This window comes from Xyrauchen texanus, chromosome 9 (genome assembly GCF_025860055.1).
Source record: "Xyrauchen texanus isolate HMW12.3.18 chromosome 9, RBS_HiC_50CHRs, whole genome shotgun sequence".
In the NCBI taxonomy this organism is placed as follows: Eukaryota; Metazoa; Chordata; class Actinopteri; order Cypriniformes; family Catostomidae; genus Xyrauchen; species Xyrauchen texanus.
In genome coordinates this window covers 25,385,561-25,397,915 of record NC_068284.1, presented here as the reverse complement: position 1 = coordinate 25,397,915, position 12,355 = coordinate 25,385,561, and the positions used below count along the sequence as shown (strand labels likewise).

General features: G+C 39.6%; 1 protein-coding gene across 3 annotated transcripts in view; it reads right to left on the bottom strand.

Moving 5' to 3' along the window:
• LOC127649593 (cadherin-7-like) overlaps positions 1–12,355 on the bottom strand; it is a 99,132-nt gene that overhangs the window by 16,111 nt on the left and 70,666 nt on the right. For 2 of the 3 annotated variants that reach the window (XM_052134775.1, XM_052134776.1), the window contains 2 exons: positions 8,959–9,076; positions 8,524–8,775 (listed from right to left, as the gene is read on the bottom strand). The exons of the other annotated variant lie outside the window; for it this stretch is intronic. In XM_052134775.1, coding sequence (XP_051990735.1) covers positions 8,524–8,775; positions 8,959–9,076 — 370 coding nt within the window. The remainder of the gene's footprint in view (positions 1–8,523; positions 8,776–8,958; positions 9,077–12,355) is intronic. 3 annotated transcript variants of the gene reach the window in all.

Sequence of the window (12,355 nt, the reverse complement as noted above, 5' to 3'; positions counted from 1 at the left end):
GGTACAAAACTCGGCTGCACTGATTATTTCACAAACTTCTACCTCTGCCCATATAACACCTATTCTTCAACAACTTCACTGGCTCCCTGTTAAACTTCGTATTGATTACAAGATTCTGTTATTGACCTTCAAGGCTCTTCATAGCCTAGCACCTTCCTATCTTCTAGATCTTATTCATATATATTCTCCTACCCACACTCTTAGATCCTGTTCCTCTCTCTCTCTCTCTTGTGATACCTTCTGTTCATCTGACTTCTATGGGGTCCAGATCCTTTAGCAGTGCTGCTCCACGACTCTGGAACTCTTTACCGCCAGATATCCGTAATTGTGATCGTCTTTCCACTTTCAAGTCCCTCCTCAAAACCCACCTTTTTAAATTAGGTTACTACAAATAACTCTTATTTATGACTGTATATATTTTTTTATATATTCTGTGCTAATTTTTATATGTGATTTTAGGTTTTTATCTTTTCTTATTGTAAACTTGATTATGTCTGTAAGGTGCCCTTAAGAGTCTTGAAAGGCGCCTATAAATAAAACTTATTATTATTATGACGAAAAACATAGAGAGAGAAAAGTCTGCATGGCTTGCTCTCATGGTAGTCATGTCGCCTGTTCCCTCCCTAGGGGCGCTGGGAACCTAAGGTCTGTATATGACACCTTTTCTGGGGGCGTTGGGGAGGGTTACGTGTGGCCGATACAGTTGCTTCTAGCACGCTGTGTCAGCAGTTCACATAACATGGTCTAGTGCATGGCGCTTTTAAATGGGACACCTTGCGTCACTACATTCGACATAACGTCAAGTGAGTGACAGAAGGGGAATGTCATGGTTACTGTTGTAACCTCCGTTCCCTGATGGAGGGAACGAGACATTGTGTCCCCCTTGCCAGAACACTAGACCTACCACTGTACTGTAAATGGCCGTACCTTATTCTCGGCTCCTCAGTGCAAAAACCTGACTGACAGACGCACGCCCGCTTCCCTTTATACCCCTATGTCCGGGGGCAAATTCTGTCTGCCAATTTCTCATTGGCCTTTTCTCAAGTTCAGAGGTACATGAGGCTCTCAAGAAAGACCCTTGTGTCACTACATTTGACACAACGTCTCGTTCCCTCCATCAGGGAACGGAGGATACAACAGTAACCATGACATTCTGAGTGCTGCTCATGAACCTAAATCCCTGATGCATCCATGTGTGTCTCACAGCTTCTGCTGCAGAAGATAATAATAATAATAATTGATATTTGCTTGAGAGGTAGCAGAGTTGTATTGCAATTAGTCCAAAATCTTTAAATACCAACCAAAGAAAATTTCATTGAGCTCTACTTTAACCTCAAAAACTTGGAGAATAATAATTTTGAGTCATAAATTGAACAGAATTGTCCTTCAAAAGTGTCAGAGATATAGGCTTAAAAAAGATGTGCATCAGGGTTTTCTTGAGAGCCTCATGTACCTCTGAACTTGAGAAAAGGCCAATGAGAAATTGGCAGACAGAATTTGCCCCCGGACATATGGGTATAAAGGGAAGCGGGCGTGCGTCTGTCAGTCAGGTTTTTGCACTGAGGAGCCGAGAATAAGGTACGGCCATTTACAGTACAGTGGTAGGTCTAGTGTTCTGGCAAGGGGGACACAATGTCTCGTTCCTGGTGGTTTACAATAAAAATAAAATAAACATTTAAAATGAAAACTTCATAACTGGTTAAATTCATCTCATAACATGAAGTTTAGCTTCATACACAAATTCTGTAATCAAATAATACTTTTATTTTATAGTCTATATAATTAAATAAAATAAAAAAGAGTCACTGCCCAAATATCCTAACATTTTATTGTGCATGGTTGAATGTTGTGAATGGTGGACAAATGCAGTAAAAGTATGTATTTTAAGCTCGTCAATGCTTTTAAAATAGTCAATAATAAATAGGTGCTGTTTATATGTTTAGAGTTGCTGTCTGCTTTAGCAATAATGCTTTTTTCCCCAGACTATTTAAAAAGTTACACAGTTAATTAATTATTAACTGTGTAACTGTACTGTTTCCAGTTTAAGCTGACAACACCGTGTGGACCACAGTTTTAACCATGATGAAACCACAATGTGAGCACCGTCTTGGCTGCACAAACGCCACAAGTAATTTGACCAGTTGTCAGGTCCAATGTCGTGTGAAACTGCCTTGTCTAGTTTCTATTACACTGAATACATAACCATCTTTGTGTTTTCGTCGTATCAGCCACCTCGGTATTCAATGTTATACAGTAGTCTCTGTAGTAACTCTATCCATCCATCCATCTATATATATCTATCAGTGTTGGGTTCGAGTCAACCTTAGTCTAATCCAAGTCAAGTCCGAGTCTTTAAACAATCGAGTCGGACTCAAGACCGAGTCCATGACAGGCCATGTCCGATTAATCATGATTAATCGCAGATTTTGAAAAGGCTGAAATTTGACACCATATATACTTATTTTCATGTCAAAATGCATTTATTTACATCTTAGCAATATAATGCTTTATTAACATTTTCCAAACAAAGCCTTCCACAATATAAAGATAGAAATGCACTAAAATAGTCAATTCAATTCAAGTACCATTAAACGTCTCTCAAGGTCTATTTGGGAGGTTGACTTATTGAAAGAATTAGTCCCCATAGGTTGAGTATTCATTCATATATTAATTCATTTCATATTTCTATATTCATAATTGTACTTTTAAAATATTCTTCTCATACCATTATTTATGCATTTGCAATGACTGTGTAGATGCATTTATTCCTGCTCTGTGAAAATACACCTAATTGCTACTTCAGATGCAGGTTCTGTGCCACCTTTGCCATGTAAAGATGGCTTTAGTCCACATAGGTTTAGTGTTCTTTGCAATTGCCATTAAATCTCTTAAATTCTCATCCTCCACAATATTAATCAGCTGGTAAACTTTGACTATCCACTTTCCTACAGCAATCCTAAAGCTGCATTCATGATTCGCCTCAGAGCGTCAACGAGTAGCAGTCGGCAAGGGACAGTGCAACTCCAGCTTTAAAAGGCACACTTTCTGAGAGAAGATAGCACAAAATGAAAAACCCCACACAACAGGATACGTTTTTGCACTGGAAGACAGCTGGGCAAAGCAAAAATGAATGCAGGGGTCTCAAGACACGTTTCAAATGACAGTAGTATAAAGTCAATTCTAAAATGGATTATTATGGACTGTATGTCAGACAGAAGTCTTTGGCTGCTGCATTGCATCACTTTGTTGTTGCAGTGTCTCGCATATTCATTATTATAGGTTGTTATAACGTAGTCTGTTACCAAACCTACAAAAAACAGCACAATCAAAATATAATTAATCATATTTTGTCATTATATGAAGACTTGCTGGCCAACTCAACGAAAGAATGATTAGAAAGCACTACTCTCTGCTCTTCATTCAAGTTATCATAATTATCTTAAAAAGCGTGCACCACTGTTTTCGTCGTTGCTGGCTGGACAGTGTATTTGCAAAACGTGGTTGGCTTGACTGGATAAATGGAACTAAAAAATGGATAAATGGAACTCAAGATGGCGCAGAGTATGGCTGCTGCATTGCGAGCTCCGACACAACACTGCAGTTTATTGTTTGTTTTGTTTACAGTTTTTTGCTTTTTTGTCTTGGATGTTGTCTACCTAATTGTATATGACAGACAAACGCTTTTGGACATTGGTTCTGCAATTACACACCGAAAACCGGACTTCAAATTCCTCAATGCCGACCCGCTGTTTACAAACACGCCAACGGAGCCCTTTGTCTGGGCTGTCCGTCCGCGGAAACACTGAAGGAAAAGGGGAAAAAGAGCCAGCGTACTTATCATAGCAAATCGACCCCCGCTACCCAGTATACTACTGGCAAATGTTCAGTCTCTGGACAACAAGCTCTGCGAGCTTAGAGCGTGGATCTCTTTCCAACGAGAGACGAGGGATTGCTGCGTTATCTGCCTTACAGAAACCTGGTTGTCTGCGGAGATTTCAGACTCGGCCATCAAACCTGCGGGGTTCTCCATGCACCAAGCGGACAGAGCGAAAGACCTCTCAGGTAAAAGCAGAGGTGGTGGTGTATGTTTTATAATCAACAAATCACGGTGTGATCTGCCTCTCTCCCGGATGAGCTTAATACATTTTATGCTCGTTTCAAGGACAATATCACCGCCCTCGCAGAGAGAGCACTCGCGGCTGATGCTACAGAGGTTGGTTCACTCTCCGTCACTGTTGCGGATGTAACCCGATCCTTCCAACGGGTGAACATCAGTAAAGCCGCGGGTCCAGATGGCATTCCGGGCCGTGTCATCACAGCGTGTGCGAACCAACTGGCTGTTGTTTTTACGGACATTTTCAACCTGTCCCTCACCCTGTCTGTAGTCCCCACATGCTTCAAAACATCAACCATTGTGCCTGTACCAAAGCAAGCCAAAATCACTTGCCTAAATGACTGGCATCCTGTTGCTTTAACCCCCATCATCAGCAAATGCTTTGAGAGGTTAATCAGAGATCACATCTGCCCTGTGCTGCCCACCTCTCTGGACCCATTGCAGTTTGCCTACCGCAACAACTGCTCAACTGATGATGCCATTGCATCTACAATACACACTGCTCTCTCACACCTGGAAAAAAGGAACACATATGTGAGAATGCTGTTTGTAGACTAAAGCTCAGCATTCAACACTATAGTGCCCTCCAAGCTTGATGAGAAACTCCGGGCTCTGGGCTTAAACAGCTCGCTGTGCAGCTGGATCCTGGACTTCAGGTGGTTAGAATGGGCAGCAACATCTCCTCAACACTGTGTTCTCAGCCCACTCCTGTATTCCCTGTACACACATGAATGTGTGGCAACACATATCTCCAATGCCATCATTAAGTTAGCTGACAATACGACAGTGGTAGGACTGATCACTGACAATACTATCCTACAGAGAGGAGGTGCACACTCTGACACACTGGTGTCAGAAGCACAACCTCTCCCTCAACGTCAGTAAAACCAAGGAGCTTGTAGTGGACTTCAGGAAGAAAGACAGAGAACAAAGCCCCATCACCATTAATGGAGCACCGGTGGAGAGAGTCAGCAGTTTCAAGTTCCTCTGTGTCCACGTTACTGAGGAACTTACATGGTCCGGCCGTTGTGAAGAAGGCTCACCAGCGCCTCTTCTTCCTGAGATGGCTGAGGAAGTTTGGAATGAACCACCACATCCTCACACGGTTCTACACCAGTACTGTAGAGAGCATCCTGACTGGCTGCATCACCGCCTGGTACGGCAATAGCACCACCCACAACCGCAAAGCCCTGCAAAGGATGGTGCGAACTGCCAGACACATCATTGGAGGTGAGCTTCCCTCCCTCCAGGACATATATAACAGGCAGTGTGTGAAAAAAGCTCAGAGGATCATCAGAGACTCCAGCCACCCGAGTCATGGGCTGCTCTCACTGCTACCATCAGGCAGGCAGTATCGCAGTATCAGGACCCGCACCAGCCGACTACATGACAGCTTCTTTCCCCAAGCAATCAAACTTTTGAACACTTGATCTCTCACGATCAATAAATATATCAGCACTGCACTTTATTAATCTATTATCTCACACTGGACTGTCATAATTATATTCTCCTCAATACAACTACTGTATATATATATTTTTAATATACTCTTTCTTTTTTCTTTTTATTGTATGTGTATTCTATATTGTGTGTATTGTTTACTGTACATTGTATATTATTATTGTGTTGTGTAAGTATGTGTACATTTGATATGTAAATTGTGTTGTGTAAATGTTGTTTATTGTAACTGTTATATGTCTCGTCACTGTCATGACTGCTATGTTGCTCGGAACTGCACACAAGACTTTCACCTACTGTTGCACTTGTGTATATGGTAGTGTGACAATAAAGTGATTTGATTTGATAAACCATATTAACCATATTGTTTTTAATACACAGTGTTAAGTAAAACATTTTTTTGAAGACTGAATGTTCCATTCAGCTGCACTCCAGCTAACAGTTTGAAAGGAAGAACTCGCCTAGTGTGTGTGTGCTTCCACAGTGTGTAAACCGCTGTCTCTGACCCAAACAGTAAGTCACGGTGCACTGTGTTGGAGCTTGTTGCTGTGAAGATTCTATCTGCAAGGTACCACCAAAAATTATAATACACTCAATTATTGGCCCCTTTTTTTAAATGTTTGTGTATAGTTGTCACTGAATTTTGAATTTAGGCAGCTCAGCAACAGCTGTCAGAAAACAGGGCTGTGACAGTATCTGTGGACAGATCTACACACCGCCAGCCCAGCCAGAGAGACAAACTATCAATGGTATAATCAAGAAATCAATCTAACCATTAGAACTGTATTCACTCCCTCTCGGCAGTTTTTAGGTCAACAAATCAGCACAGACACACCAGTCAACCAATCAGACCAAGTGAATGGTACATATTGGGTAGAGGTCATTCATCAAACAATCAACTAATAAGGCTAAACAAAATATATATTACTGGGGCTCAGCTCAAAATGTGTGTACACATACAAATTCCCATCTTGTCACAATAACAGGATTCTTTTAAGACAGATGCAACAGCTGTCAGAAAACAGGGCTGTGACAGTATTTGTGGACAGATCTACACACTGCCAGATGCAACAGCTGTCAGAAAACAGGGCTGTGACAGTATCTGTGGACAGATCTACACACTGCCGGCCCAGCCAGAGAGACAACCTATCAATGGTATAATCAAGAAATCAATCCAACCATCAGGACTGAATTCACTCCCTCTCTGCAGTTTTCAGGTCAACAAATCAGCACAGACACACCTGTCAACCAATCAGACCAAGTGAATGGTACATATTGGGTAGAGGTCATTCTTCAAACAATCAGCTAATAAGGCTCAAAATGTAGTAATCAGACACACCAGCAGCTTCCCAGGAGAGCGCAAACAAGTCAATTGTGGCCAAGCAGACCTCTCAGTGTCCACCTGTTAGAGCTGTAGTTCCAGCATTTATAAAGTAACAGTAAACCAACTGTGCGTGAAATGTCAGTATGGGGGAGGTGGAAATTAAATGAAGCTCTTTAAAAATGGTTAGAAATGGTTTAAAAATGGAGAACAATAACATGGATTGAACAAGTGTTCTTTGATTGGATGTTCAGAAAGCACTAAGATGTATTTAAATGCTGGCTCTGAAACAGAATTCAATCCATTGGCTTGGTCTTATTAAGGACAACCTGAAATCAAATTGGACTTCATAGATGTCCTTGGCATTATTGCACATAATTCATCATTGCACATTATTCTAAAGAAAAATGGTTTTCATAATCTTTTACCAAAAAGCAATGATTTTCTCAGGTTATAAAACAACACTCCTTTTTCTTACTGATGTAATTAAGATTGTGTGTATGGGGAAGAATAATATTACCAATTACAAAAAGTAAACTATCCTCCATCCAATCAAATCAAAGATGAACACAATCAAGTCCCACTCTATTCCTTACTAAATATTGTGCTTCACTCATAAAACGGTCACATTACAAAAGTTATGAATGTCATTTCATGTTGTCTTTCATAGTAAAAGAGTTGTTAGCACAGCAAACAAAGCACAGCACTTTCAATTTCAGATTCATTTAGTTTCATTAAACTGGCTTATTAAAAGTGTTGGCAAATAACAAACTAAAATTAGCAACGCTACTATCTTAATGGCATTTTTCAGTAGCATGACAGTAGCTTGCTGCTCTGAAAATAGAGACACTGCTTTTTCCAATGAGTAACAGTGTAGCAGAACAAAACACTAAATTGCAATTGTTTTGTCACAATGTATTGTGTTCGCAGATTTACAGCTGGGAAAACTGAGGTTCTAATCAAACACGCTCACCGAAAATATCCCTTCTCTCTCTCTAATATGAAGCATTGGGATGTCCAATTCATTTTAGTGAATCAATTTGTTTTGATTGGATTAAAAAAATAATAACATTCCCTCCAACTTCTTTTTCTAGCAATATAAAAAGTAATATAATATTTATTACAATAAACGTACAGAATAATATCATATTTTGCAGGACCATTTCTAACTATAAGCAGTATAAGCGTCTGCATAGGGCCCCCAAGCTACCAGGGGGCCCCACAAAGCAAGGTCCTTTTTTGTATTATTATTATTTTTTGTAAATAGTTATTTATTGTTATTTAAATTTTTGTATAGTTAATTTTTTGTAATTTATGTATTCCAATTTTAAGTTAATACATTCAAATTCATTGAAGATTATATTGTAGTGTCATTCTTGGGTGTGCTTGGATACGGGAGAGGGTGGGCCTCAAAGCAGAAATTATCTTAGGGCCCCCATATGGTCAGAATTGGCCCTGATATTTAGTTATATGCTGATATAACTAAATATTGTATAATTCATCAACTTGTTTTCGGCTCTCAGTTATAAAAGGTTTAGTGCTTGGTGAACTACAGTTTCAATGTAGCTTCCGCAACACTGCTTATTAACCATTGCTTTGTGTGCTGTTGAGGGTTCAATTTATCTCCTACCGAGCAAGGTGATGATACAGGCCAGGATAGCAATGAGAGCTCCGGTGCTGAGTCCAGCTGACAGCATGAAGGCTTCAGTGCCGCATGACTGAGGAGTCCCTACAGAGTCACAGTCACACACTCTTATAGACAGTGTGTTAGTGCTGCTAAGGGCAGGAGTGCCGCTGTCCACTATCAACACAGGCAGTCGATACATAGCCTGTTCCCTCCTCTGAAAACCACTCCGCTTAGTCAGGATAGAAGCAGTATTGTCTGGAGAGAAAGAGAGAGCTCTATGACTTATAAGGAAGATGATTTCAGTTGAAACTGTGAAAATATGTAAAATGACTCCAATAAATAGATTATAGAATGACAGCTTTGCGTATCTTATTGGAAAATATAGCTGAGTTTCAAGACTTTGCTTTTAAATATTGCTGTCTTAATGAAATCACAAACCTTTATTGTCTCTGAGGGTGAAGTTCATGTTTCCAACTGTCTCTGCAGTGAAAGAAAAGAAGAAGCGATGTCCGCTTAGCGGTTCATCTTTATCCACTGCACTTATGGTTTCAATGACCTGAGACAGTGTGAAGAAGGAATAAAAAACAGAAAGATGAGCACAGGTGTTATTACCCAACCTAGTCTCATAAAATAAAAGTGAAAATAACTATATTTTTGCAAACTTATTTTTATGTGCTGCATTTGCTGCAGTTTCCTGGTGAAAATGTGCGTTTTATTTACTTTCATGGGTAATATGGCTAATTATGACTTTATAAACACTTATCTTTCGCTCTATTACTAACTGCAATGTTATTATAGAACACTTTTACTATAACGTATAATTTGAAAAACTACTTATTTAAACACTCGTATTACAGACCCAATTACATTTACAGACTTATTCCAATGGACTCGAAGACCCAGCCTCAAGTCTAGCAAAGGATGCTCGAAATGAAAGTGAAAGTGAAGCAAAGGTGCCATAGAAGCAACACAATATGACCTGGATGCATCAGTACATGTGCTTCATGATTCATGCTGAATTTGCTTTAAAAACTATCAGTTAGGTTTAGGTTAAGGTTAAGGATGTTTTTTCATCTCTCATTTATCTTTTAAGACAATATTGGTTAGGTTTGGGTTACATTTTTAGGTTAGGGAGGTACGTTTTACTCATTAAAACACCATATAATATTCACATAAAAAACCTAGTCTGATTATAACATAATTTCAGTTGCTTTTCACACCCCCGTAGGACATTTCACTTGGAAACTGCCACCAAATGAAGCACGTAATTTTGGTTTGCAAAAACGTTGCCATTGTCACTAGAGGTCTACAATCCAACCCGGGTACAAAGGGTTTCGGGCTGGGTTTGGGTCAGTTTTTCAAGTAGGACTTCGGGTTCAGGCCGGGTTCGGGTTTGTAATTAATGAAAAAATAAACAGGCCTACCGAACTTGTTTTGCACACGTACTCTCACTCATAGAAACGCGCAGGCAGATGAGTTAGGGGCCATTCACACCAAATTAGTTTTTGGGTGTGTCTGTTCTGTTTTCCATTGTTTTCCAATGTAAACACATGCTGGATGAATGTCTTTGACTGCTGCATGTGTCTCGCTGTTTCTTCAGCATCTTGTGCAGGACTGGCACTGCTTAAACACCATTAACTTAAAGTTAAAAATAACGTTTTCAAAAATGCATGTCGAGACACCTGCACTTGGTTTCATACTTTGCACAGCATCTAGATTGTTTTTAGCGCAGGTGACACAAAGATGCATCATTCTAAACAAGTTCAGGCAATAAAGAGGGACTGTTGCATTGCTTCATATTATTCCAGATTGTTCTGCACCAAGTGAAGTTTCATCAAATAAATGGTAAGTCAATGCTTTTTCCATCCTGCTATAGTGTACCGAGGGGCTGCCATGCCTTGTTAAAACTGTATGTTTACTGTTTCAATACTGTTCCTAATGTTGCCTACTGTATATGCTTACATAAAATATAGCTTATTGCAATAGTACTTGCTAGGAACAGAAATTAAAAAGATAGTGAATGATTTTGGGTTCGGGTTTATAATCTGACAGCATCATTAAGGCCGGGTAGGGTCGGTCCACACAGTCTTTGGGATGGGTCGGGGTTTAATTTTAAGGCCCGTACAGACTTCTAATTATCAGTTAAATTTAATTAGACCAGGCTGTTATTAGCTCACTCCAGACAACATCATCCACATATCTTATCTATATATTCTAGATATTCAGATCTATATATTTTACACAAAAATTAAGCAATATTACACAAGCAAGAGTGCCGTTGTACTGAATATCAGCATGGCTGTGATTCGGCCATAGATACAAGGCAACAGTATTTTACATTTCACAAATTTGGCAAGTTCGTTTTTATTTATTTTTTCTAAACCAACAAAAAAAGTTCCAAAATAATGCCACAATCTGAGATCCAATTTGAGGACTGGAACTAATTTTTGTATAATATGGAACAAACTTTGGTTACCAACTGAATTCAAGGTGGTGATCTTGGAGGGAAATATACAGATTTCACAATGTCAAATTTTACATTAAGTCTGAATCGTGCTGCAAACAACATCAGAAGGATAGACTAAGTCAGTAAGATATCTGTGATAGACAAAGCTTATACAGCATCTAGGGATTTAGCAAAGTAGAGGGTCATTAAAGATTAGCTGGACCGAAACCCCCAAAGTGCAGCAAAGTGCTATGTTTTAGAGATGAATATCAGGGTGACCCATCAGGTGGTACGCTAAGAAGATTCTCCTGACACACTGTTGTGGCCTAATCTGTGGGCTTTGGTTGGGTTAATACTGTGTGCACAGCTCTTCCTTGTGTCAGACTGCAGTCAGCACAAACTCAATCTGCTTGAAAATCTCCTAAAACCCCATGCACAGCCCAAGCAACGGAGCCAGAGCGAACATACTCTGTATATTTGTATACATATTTTCTTCATTCACTGGAGGAGTATGACCTTGTGCTAAACAAGAGCTTTAATTCTCCTCTCAGTTAGTTTATTTAACGCCTCCCACCACTTACGCTAAGTGATTATTTGGCAATGGGAACTATGAAGGATTTATTTTTTATCTGTAAATATTTTTGAAATCATAAAATGCTATGCTATTAAAAACTCTGCCACCAAAATGACTCACATATTGCAGGATGTTCCCGCCGCACTGAGCGCTGTATGATTACAGTAAACTGTGACAAAATTAATTACAGATAGTCCATTAAGCAAAGTTTATTGATAAAATCAATGAGGCAATGGGTTCATTTAAAGTGAATAAGAACTCTTTTCAAAGGCAGAGTCCCTAAAAAATTTAAACCGGATTTTGAATTTAACGACCAAGGAGTTGTGTTAAAGCCAACCACATTTAGTGTGTTAAGCCTCATACCCCCAAAACCATTTTAATAACAAAACAAAAACATAGCTACATTCTATTGATGTATCAGGTTAAAGGATAAAGTAATCCATAATGGCGCCGTCCTTTGTTGACATGGAGTTGCTCTATTCACTCTTTTGTGTGGTGATGTCTTGTTTTTGGTTAGATTATGTGGGGGGTATGATGTCGTTTAGCAGACTGGAGTTACTGCATATTCGGGACAATATGATTAAACTGACCAAACTACACTTTTACTCAGAGGACTTTTTTATCAAGCATGTTTGGTACTGCCAGCGGAGATACTATTGCTCAACCCGATAGAGCACCACAAGCGAGGAAGAGAGGGAGAAGAGCCGGCGCTTTGGTTCGGATCAGAAAACGGAAAAACGCTCTCCGCTGCAGAGTATTTTAATCTCCAATTCCGTTCTCTAGTCAATAAACAAGATGAACTGAATCTTCTGTTA